Source organism: Telmatherina bonti (genome assembly GCF_933228915.1).
Source record: "Telmatherina bonti genome assembly, chromosome: 17".
Classification (NCBI taxonomy): Eukaryota; Metazoa; Chordata; class Actinopteri; order Atheriniformes; family Telmatherinidae; genus Telmatherina; species Telmatherina bonti.
This window is the reverse complement of record NC_136615.1, coordinates 28487542-28515279: the sequence shown is the minus strand read 5'-3', so window position 1 is coordinate 28515279 and position 27738 is coordinate 28487542. Positions and strand designations below refer to the sequence as shown.

The following is a 27738-nucleotide window of genomic DNA, read 5'->3' as shown; positions in this document are numbered from 1 at the left end:
ATGGAAAAACATAACAATGTTATTGCAATCTTTATTCATTAGTAACTCATTAATGGAATAAAGTCTTTGCACCTTCAGTTGTGGAGTTTTCATGCAGCCTCCACCCTTGATTCCCCAAGCTGGTGTCGGTCCAGCCAGAGCTGCCCTCAGTATAGGAGAAATCCCCTGGAGACATGATGCAAGAAGTAGCACTCAAAATGAAACAAAACACTCACAACAATTTACATTAGACTTAATTCCAGAAATGAGTCAGTCATGTAATATGCTGCAACTCCGACATATGTTGTAACTTTTTTTTATTTTTTATTTTAAATCAAATAAAACTTTGTTTGTATAGCACTTTTCACACAAAAGCATATCAAAGGGCTTAACAACATAAAAAAACAAAAAAACAAACAGTTTCAAACTTAAAAAACACACGCACATTACCCACACAAGCACACAACCCTTCCTCTGAACATTTATGCCAAAATAACAACTAATAACTTCAGTATTCTGTCTCTATATCTGGCTTCTATATCTGGCATTACACTGCTGCAAGGAAACGACATCTGGGGAATCTGTCCATGTCAGGAGCCGCCCCAGGAATGACCAACAGACACACAGTTACAGCGAACGCCCAGGCCAGGGTCCACACCACAGCCGTATGGCTGCAGTGTAGAACCCTTACCAACATCCCCACCAGGATGACCCCATCACAATGACACTGCTTGTCAAACCGGTGCGGCCCCTGACACAGAGGGTCCCCATAACATATAACACAGGACATAAAAGGTTGAAAAGATAAAATAAAGACACAGAAGATAAAATAACGAAATAAATAATTCTGTAAGACAATAACTACAACAATGAGATTAAACCTAAGTAATATGTACATACATAAAAAGTACATAAAATATGTCAAAAAATTAGGTAAGACAAGGACGTGTAAAAGATTAAAAATCAATAAATCAATAAAAAATAAATAAATATGTCAATAAATAAAAAAAGGTGGTCTTGAGTCTATTTTTAAATAGTCCCAGGTAGTCACATGCCAGCACCTGGATATCAACCATAGACATATATAAGTAGATGCCGCATTGTATCACTCTGCCTATACGAGCTTACGTCTCATCACGCCGCCATCTTGGGTGGGTCTCCCATGCACCACTGCATTCATTTGTAAGGCTTAGGCCCAACCACAACAAAAACTTCACCAATTTTTTTTTACTGATTTTTCTCACAGTTTGGTTTCTTACAAAGGGCAGAGATATTGTTATGATACAGGTCACTGTCAAACATTAAAAACGACGTGCTTCTATGCTAAAATATTTTTTATAATGCTATTTAACAAAGACATAAGGTAGCTACAATATAGATAAATGTATAAATGAATTTGATATTTGAGTGTTTATTGATGCATTTGGATTTATCTATCTATTTTTATCTGGTCAAATAACAATTTATTATTCAACCTTAGCCTAGGCCTACTTGTGAAATGTAATTCCACATGATCGGCTTTCAATATTTTGCCAGTTATTGCAACCGTATGCTGAACAAAATTTGGGAATAGTTGCTGGTTTTCTCTTGACTATGGCTGACTCTCTTTTTTTACATTTATTAATTTATCAATATAGAGATACAGTTGTAGAACGTCTTAAAATAAAGTATTGCATCAAAATTTTACAATTCAAAAGTAACCCAGAAAAACAGATAGTGCAAACGTCCACTAAGGCTTTTAAAATGTTCCTGGATCCAAACGGTGATCCGGATCACCACCAAAATTAAATCAGTTTTTCACATTTCCAACAAGTCCTGAAAATTTAATGAAAATCTGTCCTTAGGTTTTTGAGTTATCTTGAACACAAACAGATAAACGGCTAAAACTGGTAAAACCATAACCTCCTTGGTGGAGGTAATTATCTTACCATGTAAAACTCTCTTTGTGAAGCATCAATATCATATTTTTTCATAAACACCTCATAGGAGTAAAATCTATAATTTGCATCTAGTAGATTTTTCACTGTGTTAACATTATTTATGAACCAATTATGTAGAAAAGTGTTTTGTTTGTGTGTAATGTATACGTGTTGTTCCACAGAAAACAGTCATGTAGGGAAACTATGTTGACTCTGCAGCAAGACTTGAAAGAGGAGACCGATCCAATATGGCGGTGACACTGGTTCACTCTCCAGCGCACAATGAGGTGTCCATGTATATATAATGTCTGTGGATATCAACACACTGGCCATTTTGAACTCACACCATCGCTGATTCAGCAAAGAAACCCAACAGGACATTATCAGAGGAAGTGGAGTAAGACAGGAGTCAACATCAGTCTGACTTTTACTGGCCAGAGAGCGCTCAGAGTAGAGACAGGATGCAAGACGGATGCTGGATTAGCTGTTGTTAGGGAGAACCTCACTGAGATACTCTTACAAAGCTCAGAAGTGCTTTTTTAAATAGAAGTATTACAGCTGTTTGAAAGCTAAGTCTGATGTCCTGTCCATAAGACCAACATGTCAAAATCTGTGGATCTCTTCCATGAGACTGAGCCCTTCAGATGCATGTTTGTGGACCTGCCACTAGCAGTTTAAAGGTTTGGCTTTTAAATTAGGCATGATGCTCCAGCTGATCCTGATCAAACCTGAAATGCTCTAAACAATTCATCCCTTCTAGACTTGTCAGTCAGTAAAAGGAAACCTGAGTAAAGAGGACAGACATACTCACCGCATTTGTTCTCATCCTCTGCTCCTGCACAGTCGACATGAAAGTCACACATCTTATCAGGGTAAGTGCACGGGTCTTTCGGAGGTTTAGGGAATCCTTGCAGGGTGTTATTCTCTGCTCAAAAAGAGATTGTTGTGATGCAGGAGAGGTTGTTTATTCTCATTTGTTCGGCTGGTGTGATCACATTATATTCCAAAAAGAAAAGAAAATTAATAAAACATACCATTTGACACACGGCATCCAGGAGACAATATGATGCTGTCAACAGCAATACCTCCATATTCAAAGTCTCTGATTGCTGCCATTATCAATATCTGTGGGATGAAGTGATGTTACATGTCAGGAAAGCACTTTAATCTAAACACAACAGACTTAAAGATCAGCTTCAAATTGATTTAACACCTGAAATCCTTAATCAGACAGAAGTGACATTAATTTTCTGTATTATAAACATTACATTAGTGATATCCAATATCATGGGAATTAAGATGCAATATTAGATATTATCAGAATTGTTTTTTACCTTTTAAATGGTACAATTTTCCACACCATACACAGTTTATATATCAAACTCTGCGCCTAAGTCTCTAACTCAAAACGATAAAATGTAACAAATGCCATGTATACTTTTCCAGAAATTTATGTTTTTGGTTTTTTTTTTGCAAAACTTTCTAAAATATCAGTATCGATTGATATCGGTATCAGACATTAGGATTTTGATCGGTATATCAGTTATCAGTTAAAATGCCAACATTGTACATCACATCTGTTACAAAAAAAAAAAACATTTATGTTGTCTTGTTTTATTCATAAAATGCATTTGCTGAGCAAATCAATCACAGATACTGAATGTTTGATATGATGCACAGCAACTTAGCTGTATCCAGTTTCAGTATTTTGACTTTATCTGTAGAAAAGCACTGAAGATCTATGTTTGTCAGCTGCACATCCATGATGAAAATCTCCTATTCCACCACATCCCAAAGCTGCTCTGTTGGATGTAGATCTGGTGGAGGTCGTTGGGAGTTTAGTGAACTCATCGTCATGGTGGAGATGATGTGAGCTTTGTGACATGGTGCATCATCCTGCTGGAAGTTTCTATCAGAAGATGCTACACTGTGCTCATAAACGGATGGACATGGTCAGCAGCAGTACTCCGGTTGGCTGTGGTGGGTAAATGATGCTGAATTGGCTCAAAGTGTGACAAGAAATGAACCCCCAGAACACTACACTACTACCAGCCTGATACAAGTCAGAATGGATTCATGTTTTCATGATGTTTCCACCAAAATCTGATCCTTCCATGTGAACGTGGAGCTGAAATGGAGACTCGTCAGACAAGGCATCACGTTTCCATCTGTTGTCAGTTTTGGTGAGTCTGTATGATTTGTAGCCTCAGTTTCCTGTTTTTAGCTCACACCAGTGGCACCCAGTGTGGTCTTCTGCTGCTGTAGACCATCTGCTTCAAGGCTGGATATGTTCTGTCTTCAGAGATGATGTTCTCCATGCCTTGGCTGAAACCAGTGGCTTTTTGACTTCATGTTGCCTTTCCATCATGTCCAACCAACTCAACTCATCTCTACTCAACTCAACTCAACTCAACTCGACTTTATTTATTTACCACTTTCACATAACACCAGCTGCAACAAAGTGCACTGAGATTATAACAATAGTAGTTAAAGCAATAAAAGATAAAATAAAAACAATCAAAAGTAAAAGAAATTAAAGCATTATAACAAAAAAAAAAGCAGTACATAAAATAGAATAAAAAGCAGAATCTCAAACTGGATAAATTGCCAGATCATAAAAATGGGTCTTTAGGTGTGTTTTTTGTAGTTGTAAGCAATGTGCATTCTCTAATTTGTAGCGGTAGAGAATATCACAGTTCTGGAGCAGCAGCTGCAAATGCTCTGTCCCCTCTGAGCTTTTGCCTAGACCGCTGTATCTCTAGAAAGAGCTGCTGATCAGCTGTCCATTTCTTCTCTGACATGGACAAGTCATTTCAACCCAGACAACTGCTGCTTACTGGATATTTTCTCTTCTTCAGACCTTCTCTGTAAACTCTAGAGATGGTTGTGTGTGAAAATCCCAGTAGATCAGCAGTTTCTGAAACACCATGCCATGTTTAAAGTCAATAAAATCTCCTTTCTTCCTCATCCTGATGCTCAGTTTGAACTTCAGCAAGTCGTCTTGACCATGACTGAATGCATTTTGTCTTCATAACTAAATGCATTCAGTAACTGCTGTGTGATTGGCTAGTTTGCTAATTTTGTTAAACTGGAGAGTTGTTTCCAGTAAAGTGACCAGTGTGCTGGTGAAACACATTTTTTAAAAGCATCAATAAAGTATTTATCTTATCTTGTCTTATGGCCGACTTAAGAAATCCTGCAATAAAACGGATACATGTTCGATCACTTTGTTCTGCTCTGAGTCCAACAGTCGTTCGTTGCTGCTCTCCACATTAAATCAGTCTAAACTAAATCTTCTTGTTTCCATGTTTTAGAATAATTTTTTCCTTATTAATACATAGTATTTTTTGTGTTTCCCTATGACATTGTTCTATTTTTTTATTTTAATTAATGAAAGCAGATTTTCCAATGGTAACACATTATTTTCTCACAGTATATAAATCTGTATAAATCAGCTCATATAATTTTGTTATATAAACTACGACCAATTCATATTTAAAATTATCTCATTTTCAAGCATGTTTATTCTAAAAACTGACCATATTCTGTCAACAACAAGCACTATTACTGACCATAAACATCCTACTGTTTAATGTTCCTTGTCTTCATAATTCCTGCTGTCTGACTTTTTACAGAAAGTCCTAATATTCACTGTATGTGATTCACCTAAAGTAACACTTTGGTAGGTTTTATGTAGATTCAACAGTATATTTATGACCCTGTGAGAAACACTCACTTTGAAAATGGAGTTGGTTACTATCTCCACCTCTGCCTTCACCCAGAGGTCACCCAGAGCTCCACCTCTCTCCCACACGGGGGTGATCTGATGGTCTGCCACCAGCACCGTCAAGCCACCGGACCTCGGCCCAAACTGGTGTGTGTACATCACCATCTACAATGAATGAATAAAGGAATGAATGAAAAAATACATTCATACACACACACATAAAAATGTAAAAAAAACCAAAAAAAAAAAAACCAGAATAAATTAGTAGTTTTATCAGGTGTTTTCTTTCTTTTCTTATTTTTAAATTTGGTTAAACTAGGACTGTACTGTAAATTAATTTAAAGAGTAAAAGCAAAAATGTCTTGAAAAAGAAAAAAAAACACCATTAGGGGGGCTCACCTTGCATGGGTGTGAACTATTAGTGGGTTGAAGCGAGGGACTTTGAAAAGCTGCCCAGTCATTTGAGAGACCAGCATCCGGGACGGTGACATACAGAAAGTAACCTGCCATTACAACACAAGTGTCAAACTCCAGTCCCTGAGGGACAGTTTCCGTCAGGTTTTTGTAGTCTCCATGCTCCAACACACCTGACTCAAATTGATACACAGGTTAACAAAAAGCTGCTGGATCCATTAGATTTGAATCAGGTGTGTTTGTAGAGGGAAACAACAAAAACCATCTGGATACTGGTCCTCAACGACTGGAGTTTGACACCCCCGCATTACAATAACTGGATAATTTAAAACTGTTCTTCGTGTCACCGCTTATTTACAGTTGTGCTCATATGTATTCATCCCCTTTCATTAAAGAAAAGACTGAATTTACAACAGTCACTCAAACTGGACACTTAAAAAAGGAACGATAACTAAAATTTTGCAAAAATATAATTTAGTAATATAAGACGCTGTTTTTTCATTTAATTGAGTTGAAGAAAGAAAAAACAAACAAACAAACAAAGTGGTCCTGGACAATTTAGAGCACTTTTCTGTTGAACAGTGGGACAAAATACCTGTCAACAGGTGCAGAAGTCTGACTGAGAGGAACAGAAAACACCTGGCTGCAGAGGAAACATTAAAGGATTGTTTAACAAAATATTAGTTTATGAGTGATGTAACATGTAATGAATGATCATATTTGTTTGCTTTTTAAAAAAATAATTCCTTTGAACCGGAATTATAAAATAATGTAATGATTTTTATAAGATTTTTATTTGTTATTACTTTCGTCTCTTTCAGCTTATTTTACAGGCAGCTGTTTTTTCCTCCTTTTTGAAAGGGTATGAATAAATATGAGCACAACTGTATGTGGTTATTCTAGGAAAATTCTAGTGAGACTGCGTCTGATTACCGCCAGTCTGAACAGCATGCCTCAAAGGGTTAGTGTGCTCTGATGTTTCTCAATAGGATACCTGATGCTGTGTTTTTGGAGTGATCCCTGCCTGGACCTTTCTGAGGCTCTGTTTGGGAGATCTGCATCTGATTTGTTCTGATCCATTTCAGTTTTGAAAGTGACCTCAGGTCCCAACCACAGAGGCCGTCCTCGAAGTCACAATGACGATATTCCCCTGGAGACACAGCAAAAACCCACATCTACTGATGATCTCATCAGTAAGACTGAATAAATGTCACATTGTCTGACCACATGACAAAGAAATGCAGCTCCACTTCCAGAAAAACCTGCTACTGTGACTTGTTTTTATCATATGATTAGTGTCTGAGCGATAAGGAGGCCAAACACAGCACAAACGGAACAAATGTTTATTATTGTTAGCACATTGAGCTCAAATTTGACCCCTAAACACCAATGAAGAGTTGTGAAATTTGGCACACAAGAAAAGTCCGGTGTGCATGGGCTCCGATGAAAAAACGCCTCTACAGTGCCACTTAGAACAAGAAAAAATAAAAAAATGAACTGTGTCCCGAACGTCTGCCTTGAGTAACACCACAAAATTTGGCACACATGTGGAACACCCCCAAAAAAAGTCATGTCCCCATGGCAACAGGGTGTCCACAATCTTGGGGTTTACGCATATATTGAACCCCATTTTGTCACTTTATACACATTGTATTTGAACAAACTAGTATGAGAGATTTCATGTGATTGACTCCAAATTCAGCAGGAAACTTTGTGGCAAGCTGGGTACCAAATACGGTTGAAATCTAATACGACAAATTGTGTTACCATGCCAATCTGCAGAATAAAAAATGCTCGCCATGAAACACAGTTTACTCATATGTTCATAGAATAACATGGAATCTGAACCAAAATTGACAGCATTCAAATTTGATAGGTCCTTATCACCGAGTTAAGCTAAATAGATGTATGAGACAGTTGGCGGGGGCCACAAAGGATGTCACTAGGCCAAGGAAATTTTATTGAGGGTCATATGTTGAACAGCTTTCCACAGATTCCTATTAACTGTAGAGGTGGGGTCGGACAAATTCAGATTATATGTTATTTCTCACCACAGCCCTCTTCATCAGACCCATCGCCACAGTCATCGGTGCCGTCACAGACCTGCCGCTGCTCCACACACCCCCCACGTGTACACTTAACCATCCCTGCTTCACACTCTTGTCCAGGGAGTTGCACTGATAATGTAGAGGAAAAGAAGACATAAAAATATTTAACATTCGTTCCCTAAATTAATTTTTAAATACTTATGAGAGTCAGACAGAGGAGGGACGTACAGGGCAAAGCACAGTCCAGAAACTCCAGCTGGTCTATGGACACATCTCCTCTTCGTCCCTCTGAGCGCTGTGAGTGAAGACGAATTTGAAAGCTTGAGGGAATCCGGCCCAGAAAGATGGTGGCTTCCCTCCAGCCACGGATGCTGGAGGCTTCAGGCCGCCAAACTACAGCCTCCTGAGAGTCCTGATGCAGGATGGACGCCCACAGAGGTGCAAAGCCCAGACCGGTGTGACCTGTAGTTAATGGAACAGTAGATTCTATAGATGTATGGTTTGTGTCAAGACAAAACAGAGCTGCAGGAATTAAATGCCTGCAGATAAAAACTGGAAATCCCGCCTTTAAGTGGGTTGTTTCATTGTGCTGTTACCTGAGTCCCACAGGAAATATCTGAGGCGCAGACGGCATGTTGGTGAAGACTGTTTCATCTCCGGAGAAATGAAAACTGCAGTTTGGAGAGACTCCTGCATCACTGCGCTCACTGCCATGAACCAGCCTATGTGAGAAGAAATAATAAATGTACCACATCTCAGTGCAGGGTTACAGTTTGCAATTGAATCATTGATTCGCCAAAACAGATTACTACAGTGGAAGTCTGCAATTATCCATCCTTTCATTTTCTACATTCATTTATTCCAATGCAGGGACGTGGAGGGGCCGGAGTCTATCCCAAGCAGCTACTCAGGGAGAGGCGGGGTTCACAACAGGCAGGTCACCAGTCCATCCCTGGGCTGAAATATTTCATTTTTTCAAGGAAATTTTGGGGAACATTGGCATCTCACGGCACTTCAGCTCCAAAGAAACCCAATAACTAGTCAGAGGGTTCGTCTTCTCGTTCACCAGACAGAATCTACCTGATCAGATATGTGGGTTTGCACACATCTAATGTATGCTCACTGGTGCCTCACATGTATAACTTACAGTGACAGCATCATCAGTTTCCTATGTGCTGTGTCAAATTCTGTTTTTGGTCTCCATTTCGTTAAGTTAATCCATAATGTGTTTGAATGTTATTTGTATTTAAATTTGTATCCACATTAAATTATTTGCATTTAATCCCATCCATCCATCCATCCATCCATCCATTTTCATCCACTTATCCGGGGTCGGGTCATGGAGGCATCAGCTTAAGCAGGGAAGCCCAGACTTCCCTCTCCCCAGCCACATTTGCCAGCTAGCTGTATTTAAATTAATTTGTAAAATAAAAAAAGAAAGAAAGAAAGAATCACTGAGGAAAAATAACTAAATAATAAACAAGCAGTCAAACATCATACACTTGCAGGAGGCCCTTGAAGACCAGAGTTGACCACCCCTGGGATAAAACATGCAGGTTAATGGTACCTGATGACGAAGACTGGGAAACACTGTCTTAAATCATTAGATTGTTGCCTTTTTAATGGCTAAATGCCCTCTATCTCAGTGTTTTTCAACCATTTTCAAGCCAAGGTACACTTTTTTCACTCACAAAATCACAGGGCACACCACAAACCAATAATGTTTTTTTTTTTTTTTTTTTTTTTTTTTTTTAAAGCCTATATAAATAATATGAACTTAATCAGATAAACAAAAGAAAAAGGAATTGTATGATCTTTCACAGGCCTGGGTCTGTTTGGATGGACACAGGGCGCCTTTTTAGAACAAACTCTGTGAAATTGGATAATTTTTCATGGCACACCTGATGATCTCTCACGGCACCCCAGTGTGCCATGGCACAGTGGTTGAAAAACACTGCTCTATCTTCACTGCTGCTTTTGGGGTAACATATGAAAAGATTAAGGAAATATACTTCATTTTTAAAATACATCCCATATCTAGTAGCCCTTAAGGCTGGTTCAAATCTTGCCTCTCAGACTGCAGCTCATCCAGCTCAAGTCTTTCACTTCTCAGCACCCCTCCTTTTAGAACTGGTGTATCCCAGGGAACCATCCTGGGGTCCCTTCTTTTCATTGTTTATCATGTTGCTCTTCGCAAAATTCCCTGCTAGGCAGATGTAACCAACCTCTATCTTTACAGTAAATCCAATTTCACCTTCCTCCCTCACTTTACTGTCTTCATAAGCAAAGCTTTTTCATCACAAATAACACTTCTATTTCCTCGTCCCCTCAGATCAAGAGTCTGGGTACCAAACTCAACAGTACATTTTTATTCCAATCCCACATCAGCAGTGTCAGTCGGTTTGCATATCTTAATCTATACAACATATATTGTTTCAGCAATTTATTTTCCTCAAAGGAAAACTCGATTTGCAGAGAGGTCCTTCTGAACATCACACAATAAAATCCAGTCACTCACAACAAGCATGATTGTTTATAGAAAATGTAAGAAAAAAACAACATTATAACCAAATTAAAAACAATTTGTGAAGAATTGAATTAAAAAAAAAAAAAAAAAACAAGGCACCAAACAACATTTGAATGATTATTCAACTAAAATGCTACAAAGGGGATAAAAGCTGCAAGAAATAAATGATCAATGTATAATGTACGTAATCAAATAAATCCCAACACTGCTGATGGAAAGTAAGGAATAAAGCAGCAAAGTCTTCAGGTTGGATAAAAGATGTTCTAACTCACTAATATGAAAGAGAGTAGTGCAGAACAATGAATAACATTTGCAGAAAAGATGCTGAAACTAACAAATAAACATGACTCCTTTTTGGAAAGCAACGCCTTTAAAGGACGTCTTGTATTTTTAACTTCGCTACAGAAATCTTGTCCACTTATAAGAACAACACCACCAAACTATACCTGTAGCTGTGCCGGTGGTGTAGTCGGAAGCTGGCCCACTGTCGGGAAAAGTGTCCCCTCTCTGAATCCTCTCCCAGGTGTATGCTTCACTTGTGGACTGGTTAGTCCACCCACACATTCCTGCATCCTCAAAGTCACACTCAAAAGCTTTTCCTCTGTAGCCTTGAGAGGTTTAAATGAAACATCAGTCAGCTTTCTGCCTCACTAAAACATGCTAGCAGATCTGAAGAGAGAATTTACTGATATCTGGCAAATGTCATTGAACTTACCGCAGTTTTCCTCATCACTGCAGTCCGAACAGTCACAGACAAAATCACATTTACTCTCAGGAGTCTGACACTGAGGAGCCAGTAAAGCAGCCGCTGTAATATGTAAAGATGGAGACTATTGAGAAAATTCTGGTGGATCTGGTCAAAAGAATAAAAAAAAAGAAAAAGACCTGGTAGACCTGGACTGGACATTTATTTCCAACTGCTGTGTTTCGAGTAAATAAAAAATTAATGATCAAACTTCAAAATGTTGTGCTTTGAAACAAACAAACTGATGTGGAGTAAATTCATCGCTGTGAGGCAAAAGTATCTGAACTAAAGAAGAAATCTTTCATCTCTGCTTCTATGTGAATTTCACGCTGCATAAAATCCCAGAGATGAATCTGCCCCAAACTTTCCTATCAGGACACATTACTGTCAACGATTTATGGCCCAATTTACACCAACAGGCTCAAAGGCCAGAGAGAAATAATCAGGCTAACGCCAGCCAAATGCAATCCATCCAGCCAAAGGTCTCTGATTAACAGTCAGGACTTTCAGCTGGAGCGGCCAAACAGCTGGAAATTTGGCAACCGGTACTGAATATTTCCACACTTCCAAAGTGCAATCTCTTTCCTTCCAATATAACTCAAGAGCACAATGCAAAAAAAGAAAGAAAAAAAATCTCCTGAACTTTATTTTAGCTTGCATGTCCGATTTCTTTTAGTTATTTAGGATTAGTAGGGAACCAGTAAACACACTTGTTGTTCATTTATTAATTCATTATCTGAATCTGCTTAATCTGACGAAAGGGTTGAGGGGGAGCTGGGGTCTATCCCAGCTGCCTTCAGGTGAGAGGCAGGGTACACCCTGGACACCTCGCCAGTCCATCACAGGGCTTACATCACAGTTGTTGTTTCTTTTTATCATATAGATATTTTACTTTGTAATATGTAGATATAATAATAATAATAATAATAATAATAATAATAATAATAATAATAATAATAATAATAATAATAATAATAATAAAACCTTTTAGACACCACCAAAGGACAGAGTCAGAGTCCGTTTGCTTACAGTGAGTTCTAGATATTTGGAATTTAGTATTTGGTATTTAGTATTGGAATTTTTTGTGCAGACAAAAAACAAACAAACAAACAAAAGAAAAAACATACTTTGCAAAACAGCACATCTTTTTGTGTACATTATCATGTTTACTTTTTAGCTTAACTGTACAAACATTAAACATGTAGTCCTACCAGTTCATACACATTCAGTTTATAAAATACTTCAATCATTTTCATATTTATTATATGTGGTTCATACAGATGAAAACATAAAGATGCAACGCCACATTTTAGTTATATGGAGATTAAAGATCCACAATCATCCATGACCTTTAATTAAATTAGATGCACATTTTTACAACAGCTTAAATTTTAAGGAAAAAATCTGGAAAGACTAAAAATGATACCAAAATCATTTTTGTCTAGATGTTTGTCTCCATGTAATATTTAACCCATCAGTTCTCAATGCAAGCAGAATAACAGCAAAAGGGCAGCGTTTTGTTTATTTAACAGTGTTAAAGTGTATTCTTACCCCACTGCAGAGTCAACAGCAGAAGGGCTGAGCTCCTCAGATACAACATATTTTTTCTCTTCTCCAACAGTTTCAGCCTGAAGGTCTGAACACAGACTGGAGAGACTTCATTAGTTGACTCTGAACTCTCTTTCCAAGAGATAACAGATGGACTTTAAGATTACCCAGCATGCAACTGCAGCCAACACTCATAAAACGTTTCCCTCTAACAAAACTCGACATCTACACGGTCTGAAATAGTACGTCTGAAGCAAACATGCTAAATAAATCAGACAAATATATTATATTTGTTCGCTTATACTAATGGAAAACATCAAGCACATATAATGTATGCAAAGCTACAAGTAAGCATTCACAGTGACTTTTGATCAGTCTTCATACAGCAAAGCTTCAAGATGTTACTGAGTCTTCTCACATGAACTGCTTGCTTCAGGCTATAATAGCAATGTTGTTATTAGAGAAAGGTCAGGACTTTTACAAAGCAATTCCAAAGCATTGACTTCATTTCTCTGTGTCCATTTTTTTTATATAACATTTTGCTGCTTGACCCACTTATGTCTGAGATATTAGTTCACTCACGTTTTCATCTAGGGAGAGTGGCCTATGTTAGTTTTATTGTGATTTTCATGTGATTTTAACCAATGTCTGTCTGTTTAAATATTTATTGATTTATTTTTAATAAGGTACCTGTGAAAGGTGGAAGAACGAGTGCTTTTATTGAGCTTCCAGGCAATTTGAATTTCCCTTTAGAGATGAATAAAGTTTTATCTATCTATCTATCTATCTATCTATCTATCTATCTATCTATCTATCTATCTATCTATCTATCTATCTATCTATCTATCTATCTATCTATCTATCTATCTATCTATCTATCTATCTATCTATCTATCTGTCCGTCCGTCCGTCCGTCCATCTGTCTGTACGAACCGAGTGTGACATATATGATACATTCGCTTTCTGAGACATTTGGCATCACTTTATGGTAACTTTTGTGTTATTGATTTTTCTTTTTGCCCCTTAATGAACACCAGAAAGCAGAAAATCACATGATTACATGAACAGGCAAAGAGCGAACTTAGCAGTCTGATGATACTGAAGCAAACAGAGAGTGGGTCCAGACAGTTCTTTGCCAAGGTGGACTTATATCTTTACCTCTGGAGCGATCCATTTCCCGCTTTGTCTTTCTGGCCTCCTCAGACTAGGGTGGCCAGATGTCATGCTTTAGTCTCGTATTTGAATTACTTTTCCACATCCCACAAAACGGGGCGCTGCCCCCCATTGTTACGTCCAGTCTTCATTTTTGTGAAGGAAAAAAAAACAAAACAAAACTGGCTTTTACTAATTGTGTGTGGCAAAATATTTGACGTCTGTCACATCACACCGCCTGCTGATTTGAGTTACACTCATGTCAATCAAACAAGGAGACGAGACTTAATGCACATCTAGAATGCACTGGTGCAGATCTGGTCATTGTACCTCAGACACTGTTTTCACCTTTATATTTCACTAAGCCATGACAGACTTTCATTTGAAGAGGAAGAAAAAGTAGCACAAAGCAGAGCCTTAGTGTCTATGGGGTGGGGGGGGACCAGAACTTATACCATTCATGTTCATATAATTTAGTTGTACTTGTTTCAGTTTTGGCAAACAACAGTTTTCAAGCTAAATGTTTAACTTTTCGTGACTTGTTCTGCATCAAACCACGACAAAGCCGCCACAATGTTCAGGAAATGTTTCCCTGAACATCCGTTTCAGCACTTTGTGAGCAATTGCACATGTTCCATGATTGTTCCCAGAAGGTGACACAGCTGTAACTTTGGGAAACCTCCATGAAGCATCCCTTCAATGTTTCCCAAATGTTACAACAGCTGTGTAAGCTTTAGAAAACATTCAGTGAGCATTTCTTGAATGTTTTTTAAGCTTTTTGTTTGCTGAGAGCTGAGGCTAAAAATGGAAAGCTAGATGTTAAAATAAAGCCTTAAGAGGTATTTTGGTGGGTATTTGGTGTTGACAAACATTAAAGTAACAATGGTTTAATTAAATCTTGCCAGTGGGTAAAAATAGTACCTTATTTGCAGAAAGCTAAAGCCCTGTTAGCATAAGGGCTACTAGCATATCATACCGGTGTCAGTGCTCTTTAGTTAAACTGGGATTCACTTTACAAAAAAATGTCTTAATCTAAGAAATTACAGTTCATCCCAACATGAGGCCATGTCACCAGAAAGAGCTTAAACCGGTTTCCACTTCTCACCGTTAGCGGACATGTGAATTAGCCCTCGACCATTAGCCGTGCTCCACGGCGGAAAATCATCGTGCTCATCCTGGAACTCCTCAAGAACGGGAATATTTCCTTTTAGATAACTTTATTCCTCAACCTTGTTAGAGGCTGTTGTGGAAATTTTATGTTCTGACTTAGATTTTCACAAGTTTCATAGTCCTAGCGTGTATTCATTTCTGATTACTGCTTTGTGGGCTTTCTGAAAAGGTCATGATGAACTGTATAACTTAAGCTTTGTGACAGTGTCTGCTTATTCCCTTGTACAGACAAAGCAATGTGTTGAGGACCCTGAGATGTCTGCATTCAGACATCTGAGATCTGATTAGAACACTCTCTTCCTGTGAAGAGTTTTACGGCTAACGACATACATTTCTTTTTTAGAATAACAGATTCAGGGCAGACAATTGATGCCCTTATGCGAGGGTAAAAGGATGGTTTTGTCCAGAACTCAGAGCGTTTCAGACTTCTGCCCCGTCTGACCTCTGGACTGTCTCTCCAAATTGCAATTTGTATTATTCTTATTTTCTGTTCAATAAACTTTGTAATCTTTTTCACTTCAGAACCACACTCCTCGTCATTGACCGACTTTTTTTCCACAACAGGGGCTAAGTAGACATATGAAATTTAAAAAAAAAAAAACTTAAAAAAAAAAGTTAATAATCAATAAGTTTGGCATGTTATAACCAGAGTTTAGTTATAACTAACTACCTCTACATTCATACTTACACCTTTGTTTTAAAAATGATAGTATGTACTGGTAGTGTGTGTTATGTATGCATAAAATAATGTGTGTTTCTCTTCAGGGTCATAACCGGTTAATTAGTTTCCATCTACCCACATTAAAGCAGAGCTACAGTAGTCAGCAGGTGGTATCTATTTGCTTAATAAAAAAAGATATGCAACTGCTCAGGGATGTTTTTATCTCATTTCTTTGCAATGGTGGGGTGGTACACAACTGCTAAGCAGAATTTAAAAAACATTTATGACACTTACATCGCACAAAAAAAACCCCCAAAAAACAAAACAAGACACAACGCTCTAACATTTCTTTAACCTGGATCAAATCTATCAGGTTCTGCGACTCTAAAACAAGTCAGACTAGGTGTGTGTACTTTCAGGCAGCTTGTTTATGCCTTTAAAATAAAAAAATAAAAAAATTATGAAATAGAAAAAAAAAAAACATTCATTTTTCCAATTGTCATTCCCAAAAGTAGACAAAATTCTGATAATAAACCATTTTCTGCTTTGTGTTCAGAACAAAAGTGACTACACATTCAAAGCTGCATTACACTCATTTGATCATCATGATAAATACATGCAGAGTTAAATTTTTCCTTATTTTGCTTCACATGTTTATTAAGAAGATAAAAAACGGTTTTATGTCTTGCAGGATGTTTTTGTTTCTACCTGTATCTGCCGATACCAAGCAGCTTGATTGAGTTTATGGTTGGCCAACAATTTACTCCGCCTGCCTGCGCTCGCAACTCTTTAACATGAGTTAAATAAACTATTTAGCTCTGATAAGGTACATAATATAACCTTTCAGTGTGATTTATGATGCATCTACAAGGCGAGCTGAAAGTCAGGGATGCTAATATCAAGTCATTGATCCTTAAACCTTCTGATCAGTTCAATAGTTTAAACTTATGAGCGTTCATCCTTCTGGGTGCATCATAAACCACACTGAAAGGCTTTAAAATGTAACACATCAGAATTAAATAGTAGATTCAACTCATATTAAAGAGCAGAAAGCGCACATCAGTGGAGGAAACTGTTGGCCAGTCATTAACTATCAATTGAGCTGATTGGTATTGATAGATACTGCTGGAAATTAAATCATTCTGTAACACATAAAATCATTTTTCATTTTATTGATATGCATGCCAAACAAAGTAAAGAAGTACTGTTTGTGTTTATCACGATGGTCAGACAAGTTCAACATGACTTTGGACGTGTAGTCATCACAGCGTACACAACAACTTCCAGGTTTTTCTGCTTTTTTCAGTTTTTCTTCATAACAGAAATGAAAAACTAACAACATAATCTGGTTTTCCACCAAAAAATAAAAATGGGTGTTTTTTTTTTTCTATTCTGATTTTCATTACAATGGAATAAACAAAGTGCCAGAAAGTATACAGAGCAGAGTGACTGTCTGTCTATAAAGTACTGTAGTCAACATGTTTCCAAATTAGATACCACTATTACAAATAAGAAACTTTATTCTGGCAGATGTCTTTAGATTTTAAAACTAAGGAGAATAAAACGGACTGCAATAGAAAAAAAGCCATTTTGTAATTAGTTTCTTGCATTAAACAAAAAAAAACTACTTCGCATTGCATAAGGTCTATGTGAGTCAGTCTTGGTTTTGGACTATTGATGAGGTTTCAAGAACTAATTTATTAGACATTATAAATCTTTTTGGCTAATGAAGGGCTGAATAAAATATTAGTCAGTCCAGGAAAAAGGGAACCCTGCAGAAGTTATATTCTCCGTTCATCTCAGTAGCCTTCATTGTCCCAGGTCACATCATAGTCTGGATACTGAGCCTTCAGTTTCTCAGTGGTCACTGCATGGTTTGCTCTACCAAATCCCTGCAAAGACAAAGAAAAAGTCAACTTTCCATAATTCACAAAACAACATTTGATTCAAGCTGAGGGGTTGGAATATTTTCCTATCCATCTAATTAACATGAACATTTCATTTAGTTGGATCCTCTTACCATGGAGTACCCATATACGTGGATCTTTTTTGCCTGAGGATCATGCTTGATCCTCCCTCCCCCAACGCACTCACAGTCCAGGTGGCCACCTTTCTCCAGCTCCTCTGAAACCTTCTCATAGATATCAGCTGCAAGAACAGAGAACACACTGGTCTTTCAGCTGATACACTGGATGCAAAAGGAAGAATAGAGAACAGGATCTGCGTAAACGTGACTGAGGCAAGATTGTGATAGCTGGAAAACAGAGTAGAGCATCTTCAACATGTCTTGTGTTACCACAATGCAGTCTGATCTTACAGTGCTGTTACACAAGTTGCTCTAAACATTAAAGAGGAAGGTAAAAGAAGGTCATCTGGTCTGACCACGTGGACTGGCAACTGAAAAGGTGTGATTTAACTGGAAAAGAGCTGGGAATTGTGGGCTGTGTGGTGCTGCAGTGTGGTTCACAGCTTTACAGATGTCTCACTCATAATTAGGGGTGGGAAAATCGAATCGAAAAATCTAAAATCTGGATTTTTTTTTTTTGCTTCACAATTTTAAAATAGATTTTTTTGTTAAAAATCTATTTTTTCCCCAAGTAGATAAAAATAATCCTCTATAAAACTTTTGTCGTTTTTATCGATCTTTTAACTTGTCTGCTTGGGCATTATAGCAGCAGAATAATGGTCTGGCTACTGTGTTGTTTTTTCCTCATTGAAACCAAGAAAAATGACAAAAAAAAAAAAAAAAAAGGTTTACACATTTAATTTCTTTTTCATCTACAAAAATCAACAATATTGAAAAATTGTGAGAATTGCAATTTAGATTGAATCGGCACCCAAAAAAATCGTAATCAAATTGGGACAAAAGCGTATCGTCACAGCCCTACTCGTAATAGTGTTAGAAATGAGGGGTTGTGTTTGGAGAGCATTGTAGCTGTGACTGCGCCATGTTTTGATGGGGTACAATCAAGGCTGGATTATCCAATGGGCATTATGGACACAGACCCAGGGGCCCATGCCCCCTTCGGGCCCATGTAGGTAAAACACCAGCAGTGTGGACATAAAACGAAATGTATATAAAAGCCAGATAGTTACATCACAGTGTCTAGTGTATTTCTATTGGTACCATTGACTGAGAGATGTTAGTTTCACAGTGTTTCATTCATAATTTTCACAATGTTGTGGTGGGGAAGGGGGCCCCTGGAACATTCTGGGCCCAGAGGCCTTTGCACTTTTACTTCGGCCCTGGGTACAATGACTCACCATGGTACTCTGCCCAGCCGTATCCTCGTACAATATCCACCTCCGAATCATCCCCCTCTTCTCGGCTATGAACCCTGATCAGGACGTACTTAAACACTCCGGACGGGTCGATATCTGCCTGCGGTATGTTGGCCATGAGAGCCGCTGCCTTCGTCTGCGTGCACATCTTCCAGCCTCTTAACAAGCACACCAGTAAACTACTAGCAGCAAACCAAAGGCTCGTATTTTCTCAGAAAGCTCCGTGTCGATATGCGCGGAAACTCCGCAGCTCACGGGCTCTTCATATCATGTAGACGTAAATAAAAAAAAATGGATAAATGAATGGAAAAGAAAGCAGCTTCAACACATTCACATATGTTCCGCCATGCTGCAGCTAGCTAGCACTTCCGGTTAAGCTTCCAAAATAAATGTAAATGAAAACCCGAAAGTTTTAAAATTAGCTTTAGATAGCCTTTCAGCCTTAAAGGAGTATGGATTCATTACCATGCTGTTAAAAACTTATATTTACTATCATGTTATGACTATTATATTAGGGATAACATAGCTGGAAACAGATTTAATAAACGTCGAAATAAATAAGACCTGTTATACTCTTAATTTGAAAGGAACGAGAGGAAGCGTGTGGGAACAAGTGCAACTTGGTTGTTGTAGTCCACATGTCAAGTTTAGCTTAGCATAAAAACTACAAAACCAAATGTCTGTGAGACAAGCATTTTACCGTGACAAATAAAACAAACAAATAATACAAATGAAAGTTAGCAGGTGCCTATAAATCTTAATCATGTTGCCTTTGCTATGGCACAGGGGGGTATGTTAAAGCTAGCCAGCATGGCTTGGTTAATAGTATGCATTGTCTTCATTCAATGTGGCCCAGATGTCATGACTTGGGTTATGTCAAACACTGTTAGAATCAGACATGGCCACAAAGCCAAAAGAAAAGGCAGCTTTAGACATGTCTTTACATTTTTTGACTAAATTTAGTCTATCATCCACCGCTAGATGGCATCCATTTGGGTCAACTGTGAGCAATATGAAAATGAAATAAATAGGAAAACTATGGGGTCAAGCATTATTTGCACTATGGGATAACTGTATTGGTGTATGTAGTCTTTCGACATATTTCTTATTTTGTGTGTCTATATGAGTTAGCCAGAGATAGGCAGTTAGCTGTTTGACATAAAAACTATATAGAGGCTAACATAAAATAGTTCCTATACCTTACTTTAGAATATTTTGCAAGTTTTGTAATAAAAAAAGAAACATAAATAAACATTTGTTATAAAATGCATATACAAATAAACGGTTTCCTATAGCTAGTCTATATGTATTTTTGCGTGTATTTATTAACTTTTCATCCATTGAAAATACATTTTATGGCTTTTAGTGGGGCAGGTACATTCTACCAGAGGGAGGGGGGATTGGGAGGGAGAGGTGGGGTGGAATGGGAGGGAGGGGTTGGAGGGACGGAGGGGGGTTGGAGGAAGGGTGGGGGGCGGGGGGGGGCGATGGGAGGGTTTGGGGTGGTGGGGCCTGGGAGGGAGAGGTAGGGTGGGAGGAAAGGGGATGGGGGGGAGAGGGAGGGACGGGGAAGTGAAAGGGGGGACTGGAGGGTGGTAGGGCTTGGGAGGGAGGGGGAGGGTTGTGGGGAGGGGTTGTTGGGGGTCCTGGGACCTGTGGGGTGCTGGCTCTCTGTGCGGCCCGTGCTTTGGCGCCCGGCACCCACCGGGCCTCCTTGCCATCGCCCTGTGCTACCCGGTGCCCCTGCCTCGTCGCGCTGGGGGGCGCCTGCCTGGGTGCTTCCACTGCTCTGGGCTCGGTGGAGGGCGGCTCTCTCTGCTTTCCCTGCCTGGACTCTGTGTGCGGTGGGCTTGCTGGGCCCTGGGGGCCTTGGGTTCCTCCCCGACGCCTCGGGTCGTGGTTATGCTCGCCTACAAGCACACAGCGTCTCTCCCTTGACAGAGCAAATCTGTCTGGCAAAAATATGGCACACAGATTGCTGTTCTGTATGCTGAGATGCTGGACAGGACAGGTTTAAATAAAAAAAAAAATATCTGAGCAGTTTCTGAACTCTTCAGACCAACAACATCCCACGCTCAAAGTCACTTAAATCCTCTTTCTTCCTCATTGTGATGCTCAGTTTGAACTTCAGCAAGTCATCTTGACCTCGTCTACATGACTTATTGTACTGAGTTGTTGCCATGCGATTGGAGGATTAGATATTGGTCATAGCTGGAAATTGAATAGGTGGACTTGATAAAAGTGAATATTGAGTCTTATGGGCCTACCGTTTCTCAGCTGCTCCTCTGATGGTATTTATACAGAGACTGCAAGACTGGTGCTGACTATGAAGGCGTTCTAGTTGTACAGACCGAGCGTAAAGTTGACACGTGTTTCCAAAAACCAGTGAAAGTCCATGGCTTGTTTCTATGTTTTTTACTAAATCTTTTCAGTGTTACAGGAAAGAGAAAAAAAAGGATATACAATAAAATAGAGGTTCTCCTGATGAGTTAATACACTTGAGCATCAAAGACTAGTGTGCTCTCTGGGCTCCACAGCAACAATTAACAGAAAAGAGAAACAAAAGTTTTATGGATAGCTTGTTAAACCAGAACCAATCAGAACGGAGCTCAGAGCAGCCTTAATTGTCCTCAATTAAGCTTGTTTAAGCAAAAAAACTTTCTCATAATTAAAGCTGGGGAAGGTAATCTTGCTAAGAGATTTTTTTAATACTCTGGGTGAAGTGGTTCCTCGTCCTGATAGTGGTCTGTACATTTTGTAATCATGAACAATAAGAAATATAGTTAGACCCCTCAGTTTACTGTGAATCTGTAAAAACTCTGACCAATCCAAATGTTCGGACCAAAATGAAGTTGTTCATTTCTTATATTTCGTAAGCTTCTTCTCCCGGCTCCCCTCCTCCCCCTCTCGCAGCGCATACCTGATAGCCACACCCTGCATATAAATAGCGTGTTAGGATGAAAATACCAAGTTGTAAAGAAGAAACTCAGAAGGCAAACATGGCTGAGAAAATGCAGGAAGGATTTTCCAACCCGTTCGGTTTATTTGCCTCCTTCCGCTAAACAGTCGAAAAAGAGAAATTTGTTGGTGGAAAAAACTGCAAACTAGAAAAGCACTCGGAGAGCGCAAACCTCCGCCACGGCCTTCAAAAAGTTCCTGAATCCAAAGGGTGATCTGGATCACCACTAAAATTAAATCAGTTCTTCCTTTTTACGTTTCCAACAACTCCTGAAAATTACATTAAAATCCGTCCTTAACTTTTTGAGTTATTTGGAACACAAACAGATAAACGCCAGTAAAAACATAACCTCCTTGGCTGAGGTAAGGAAAAAGCCTCTGATCACGCAAGGAGCTAAACCAGAGTGGGAGGAGCCAAGACCGGGTGCTACTTTCAGATCTTGCTAGCTCGCCAACATTACCTGTCCCAGTTTTAAACAACTTAATATTTTACCAACATTAACTAAATAGCTCCAACAGAGACATGTCTGCTGTTAGATTATGAATCAGTTTAAACTAAATTGACTTAAAATTGGTGATTTCTATGTGAGCAAAAGAAGAAATATTCTCCTCTATGGTTGAATAAATGTATGAAGCTTCTGAATTTAACAAAAACTCCAAATGTCGCCATTTTTAAAAAATTTTTCAAACGTTCAGTCGAGATGAAGCGAGCAGAGAACCCATCCATCCATTTTCTTGCCTACTTTAAACCTTTCAGGATCACAAGAGGGCAAAGCCAAACTCTTTCTGCTGTCAGACGCAGGTACACCTGCACAGGTCACATGTCCACCACAAAGACAAACATGGAAATGCCGCCACAAAATAAAAGCTCTTGGATATTCTCTGCACATCTTCAGCTGGCTGGAAATATTCAGGTCCACTGGACACTTCTAAAGATACACTGATGAGCATGATTAAATACAAATAGGAGAAAACAAAACAAAAAAAGATCCCAAAACACAGATTAGATTACTCTTTTCTGACAATCAGGAACCATCAACTCAACATCTGTAATTTCACCCTTTCAGAGTCATGAGCAGCTCTTTTTCCCTTTGGTCATAGAACATAAGTACAGTGAGTAAGTCAAGAATGCTGACATTTCATTAACAAAGCAAAGAGAATATTAAACCAAATTATTTCTATTGGTCTGCATCTTTATTTTAACAAGTGGTTGTATATTTGAACTTTACTCAAATACAAAACAAAACACAAGCAAACCCAGGACAGTTGGTGTCTGCTGACCACTGAGAGGATAAAGAAAAGTATCAGTAACTCAAACAGAATATGGTTAAGTGTTTTTGTGTTCAGAAACAGTGACAAGTGGTGGCACCTTACCCACTTTGACACAGTCCACATCACCATGGTGATCATCTGGGAGGAACTTGATGATGAGAAAACTGATTAAATGTTCAGTGGACTTTGTTTTAATGTTTAAGTTTGGTTATAGCTTTTTTTTGGTCATGCCCTGCCTTCTGGACACCACCTTCCCTCTCTGTCGTGCCCGACCTCCACTTCCAGGTTGGACCACAGTGTTGGTCTGCTGATGCCCAAAGTTTTTATGCACAGTAGCAGCTGGTTTTTAAAGATGATGGCTCATTAATCATCCTGTGATGTCAAATTCTAGCCAATAGTGGCCTGCAAGCTGTACATGTCACATATTTAGCCTGACCCCGCACCGCTCGGCCCGGGAAGATCCTGATGAAAACCAGGAGTGGTGTTCGGCTTGGAAGATGCAAGTGGAATTTCAACTATGTATTAATTTAAAAACACTGAAAAGGTATAATGAATGTTGTCAAAATTTACAAAGTAAAATAATGTATAATCTGGATGCATATTGATAATAATTCATTTTTAGCAGTTTTGTATCTTTATTTTTGTTTCTATTGTATTCTTGAAATCAAAGACATCTAAACTCTGATTAATAGCTGAACTCTCTTTGTGGGCACCGGATGGTGGGGTTAGGGTTAGAGGTTATCATGCTGCAGTGCTGTCAGAGACATTATAAATGAGGGGAATCAAGTGTATTATCCCATAATATTCTTCATCAGGAGAACCAGGGGACCAGCAGCTGGACATGCTTCAACCATGATAAAGATAAGCACCGTTAGGTGTGTAGAGATGCTCTGAAAAAATGAAACAGAAAACTTTTCTTCTGTTGGGGATTACCTGAAAAATGGAAACTAGAGGACAAGCAGAACGGTTTAAATCAGACGGATAAAGTGGCAGAACCAGCGACAGAGCGAGGTTGTTGCTCTGTAGCCTTCCTGCGGTCAGAAATGTTCAAATTCAGATTGATGGTTGAACTTGCATTGTGGGTAATATCTGGTGGAGAGTTGTGTTGTGATGTCGTGTTACAGTACGATCAGAGACATGAAGAGCTCTCAGTCTGTTTGTGGGCACCAGATGTGGGAAACTGAGTGTCAACCTTGAACACTATCAGAGATATATTGAATAAAGATGCTCAGATAGTTTTTCCCACTAATTTTATTCATCAGCAAAACTGGCGCAGTCTCACACACGCTGAAATGAGCTCCAGTGGTCCTGCTGCTGTTTGCCTCTGGGCTACTGAGCAGCAATAACTATTGTCTGCAAGTTATATTTTAAAGATTGGAACTTCAGGGCTTGCAGACTGCTCCAACATGATGGGTACGTTGGGTGAGTGTGTCTCCTCTTTGTCTCCTCACAATTCCTGTGTTCGTACCTTTATAACGGGGTGCTTGAGTCCAGTCCTTAAGAGCAGCTATCGTGCAAATTTATACACATCCGTTCTACAACACACCTGAATCAGTGAGTAGACCTTCTTTTGGATCTTTGGAATTGTTATTTTACCACAAACAAAAGCCGCTGCATTGCGGGGCTGACGGGGAAACGCACTTGGTAACATTTTTATTTTCTTTTAAATGTTCCCGGGAGACCCTGGCTGAGCCCCCCGACTGCAGCAGAAAGGTTGGCTGTTTGAGCGGGTCGATGCAAACCCCCGGCCAGACATACTGGGAGGGGTGAGCTTTGTCACTGGTTCTCCTGTTGAACTTAAAGGGCGAAACAACCCGAACCTCCATATCCATGGTCTCTCTGAACGTGCTTTAGCCGAACAATGTAAATCTCCACCTTCTGTTAGCAACATCAGTGACGACCGTTAATCTTGATTTGGCTGTTTTCTTTGTGCCTCCAGACTCACAGAGCTGAAGGGCAACTATGTGAAGCTTTTTGCGCTATTCTGCAAGCCCTCCAGCTTTTTAAGCTGATCAGCAGTAGACCTTTGACGTCCCAGTTTGGGCACGGACAAGTGGCTGCCTCTGGTTTTTTTTATTTTCTTTGTGTCCCAGGAGGTCACTGTGCCTCTGGTTCCTGTTGTCAGGAAGGACCACAAGTTTGTCCACATGGGCCCTGCAGGGCTCATGTCCATCAGTTCTAGGTAACATACAGTTGTGCTCGTATGTATTCATTCCAACGAGTCGAGCCTGCACAGCACGTACGAGTACCCGTCTGAGAGCAACGTGTGGGACAGCAGCGAGGAGGAGAAGCTGGCAGACGAACAGCTCAGCATGGTGGGACGCATCCACATCCCCCGACCCAGTTTCGCCGGCTCGCCTTCGCACACCAACAACGGCAACGGTGAGACGACGTCAAACATGAGAGGTCCAGACTTAGATATAGTTGTGCTTATATGTATTCATCCCCTTTCATTAAAGAAAAGGCTGAATTTACAACAGTCACTCAAATAACTGGAGACTTAAAAAAACTAAAAATTTTGCAAAAATATAATTTAGAAATATAAGACACTGTTTTTTCATTTAATTGAGTAGAAGAAAGAAAAATAAAGCTAACAAACAGATTGGTCCTGGACAAATTAGAGCACTTTTCAGTGGGACAAAATACCTGTCAGCAGGTGCAGAAGTTTGACTGAGAGGAACAGAAAACACCTGACTGGAGCGGAAACATTAAAGGATTGGTCAACTAAATATTAGTTTCTGAGTGATGTAACCTGTAATAAATTATCCTATTTGTTTGCTTTTTTAAAAAATATATTTCTATTGAACCAGAATTAGAACATAATGTCATGATTTTCACAAGATTTTTATTTGTTATTACTTTTGTTTTTGCAGCTGTTTTTTTCCTCCTTTAATGAAAGGGTATGAATAAATATGAGCACAACTGTACATAGGATCACCATTCATCAGACTTCTTTTGCTAGCCAGGGGCTCTTTCACCCCTGGGCCTCGAGCTGTCCACCTGTAGAGACTTTGCTTCGTAGGCCACTCTGGGGTGTCCTGCCTCGCCAGCATCCCAGTCCCCAGGCTGCCCTCCAAAGATCAGTCTTCTGTCACCCCGACTACCCTCCAGATCCTTGGCTCCTGTTGGCCTATTCCCCAGACCGTCCCCCAGAGCTTCGTCTCCTGCCAGCCTGAGTCTGATCTCTCGTCAGTCTACCCTTCCAGCTGCCCTGCAGAGTCACTTGCATTTTTTGTGTTCTTTAATCATTAAACCATTAAACATAGGAGCTTTCTACCTCCAGCCACTTCAGCCTACATATGGGTCACATCCTCAACTGTGACAGTCTCAGTATTCATATAAATATCAGTTTGAGCGTGACAAATGGATTAGATTCATAAGAGTTCATTGTAAAAGTTTTGACAAGCAGTAAAAGAGGAAACATGACAGAGTAACGCTGGAATGCCTTTAATAGTTTTTTTTGTGAGAGCTGTAAAGATCCAATCCTTCAGGGATTCCAGTTCAGGTTTCACCAGTGACCTCACAGTAAGAAGGTTGCTGGTTCAATCCTCAGCTGAGGTGGGATTTGGACAGTGACCTTTCTGTGTGGAGTTTGCATGTTCTCCCTGTGAATACCAGCTACTCTGGCTTCCTCCCACCGTCCAAAGACATGCATGTTAGGTTAAGTGGTCTCTCTAAAGCGCCCTTAGGAGTGAATGTGAGCATGAGTGGTTGTTTGTCTCTGTGTGGCCCTGCGATGGACTGGCGAGCTGTCCAGGGTGTACCCTGCCTTTCATCCAAAAACTGCTGGGATAGGCTCCAGCTGTGGCCCTTAATCAAATTAAGAAGTTAGGATAATGAATGAATATATGAGAACCTTTAATGTATCTTCAACATGTATGATATTGTCATAAAATATTGCCTTGACACTGAAATGATGCATCAAAATTCTTTATTTTAATACACACATTAAGCCCACGCACCTCGTGGTTGGAAAAAAGCACAAAAATGTTCATCATGAAACTTCAAATTAAACTTAAATAAAAAATCTAAGGGTTAGATGTTGATGTTTTACATCACAGTGTAGTGTGTGTGCATAAATAACAGTAGCTCTAAAATGACATTTCTGTGGCACAAAATATGAGCTAATATTATTATAAAAGGAAAAAATCTTTTGAATTTTATTAAATAACCTGCAGCTATTATTTTCAGATGAATGCCAAACTGAAGACATTGTTGATGATTTCTTATGTTTTTTCTCTAAATGATTTATTTGACTATTAAAAAAACACACACAGATCCTTTAAGACAGATTGTAAACAGATCCTATCATGAACCCAGAGAAACAAATGCTCAC

The 27738-nt window shown here is 39.2% G+C and overlaps 2 protein-coding genes across 3 annotated transcripts in view; both read right to left on the bottom strand.

The window, feature by feature from the left end:
• The window catches only part of mamdc4 (MAM domain containing 4), a gene marked incomplete at both ends in the record, with an annotated part of 27126 nt that extends 13045 nt beyond the window's left edge, over positions 1-14081 (bottom strand). The window contains 12 exons of the mRNA XM_079256381.1: positions 73-165; positions 2710-2823; positions 2933-3023; positions 5635-5790; positions 6025-6128; positions 7034-7189; positions 8091-8216; positions 8316-8549; positions 8684-8809; positions 11061-11222; positions 11330-11422; positions 14066-14081. Coding sequence (XP_079112507.1) covers positions 73-165; positions 2710-2823; positions 2933-3023; positions 5635-5790; positions 6025-6128; positions 7034-7189; positions 8091-8216; positions 8316-8549; positions 8684-8809; positions 11061-11222; positions 11330-11422; positions 14066-14081 — 1471 coding nt within the window. The remainder of the gene's footprint in view (positions 1-72; positions 166-2709; positions 2824-2932; positions 3024-5634; positions 5791-6024; positions 6129-7033; positions 7190-8090; positions 8217-8315; positions 8550-8683; positions 8810-11060; positions 11223-11329; positions 11423-14065) is intronic.
• A 2057-nt stretch (positions 14082-16138) lies between these two features.
• phpt1 (phosphohistidine phosphatase 1) lies at positions 16139-19512 on the bottom strand. Of its 2 annotated transcripts, XR_013771659.1 has the most exons (4): positions 19155-19512; positions 17911-18038; positions 16897-17782; positions 16139-16730 (listed from the first exon to the last, which is right to left on the bottom strand). XR_013771659.1 is itself a non-coding variant. In XM_079256804.1 (3 exons), exons 1-3 carry the CDS (start codon positions 19318-19320, stop codon positions 17690-17692), a joined length of 387 nt encoding a protein of 128 aa, XP_079112930.1. In that variant the 5' UTR covers positions 19321-19512; the 3' UTR covers positions 16139-17689. The 2 variants fall into 2 exon arrangements, 1 of the variants encoding a protein (XP_079112930.1); XM_079256804.1 differs by having other exon boundaries at positions 16139-17782.
• Between the last annotated feature and the right edge of the window lie 8226 nt (positions 19513-27738).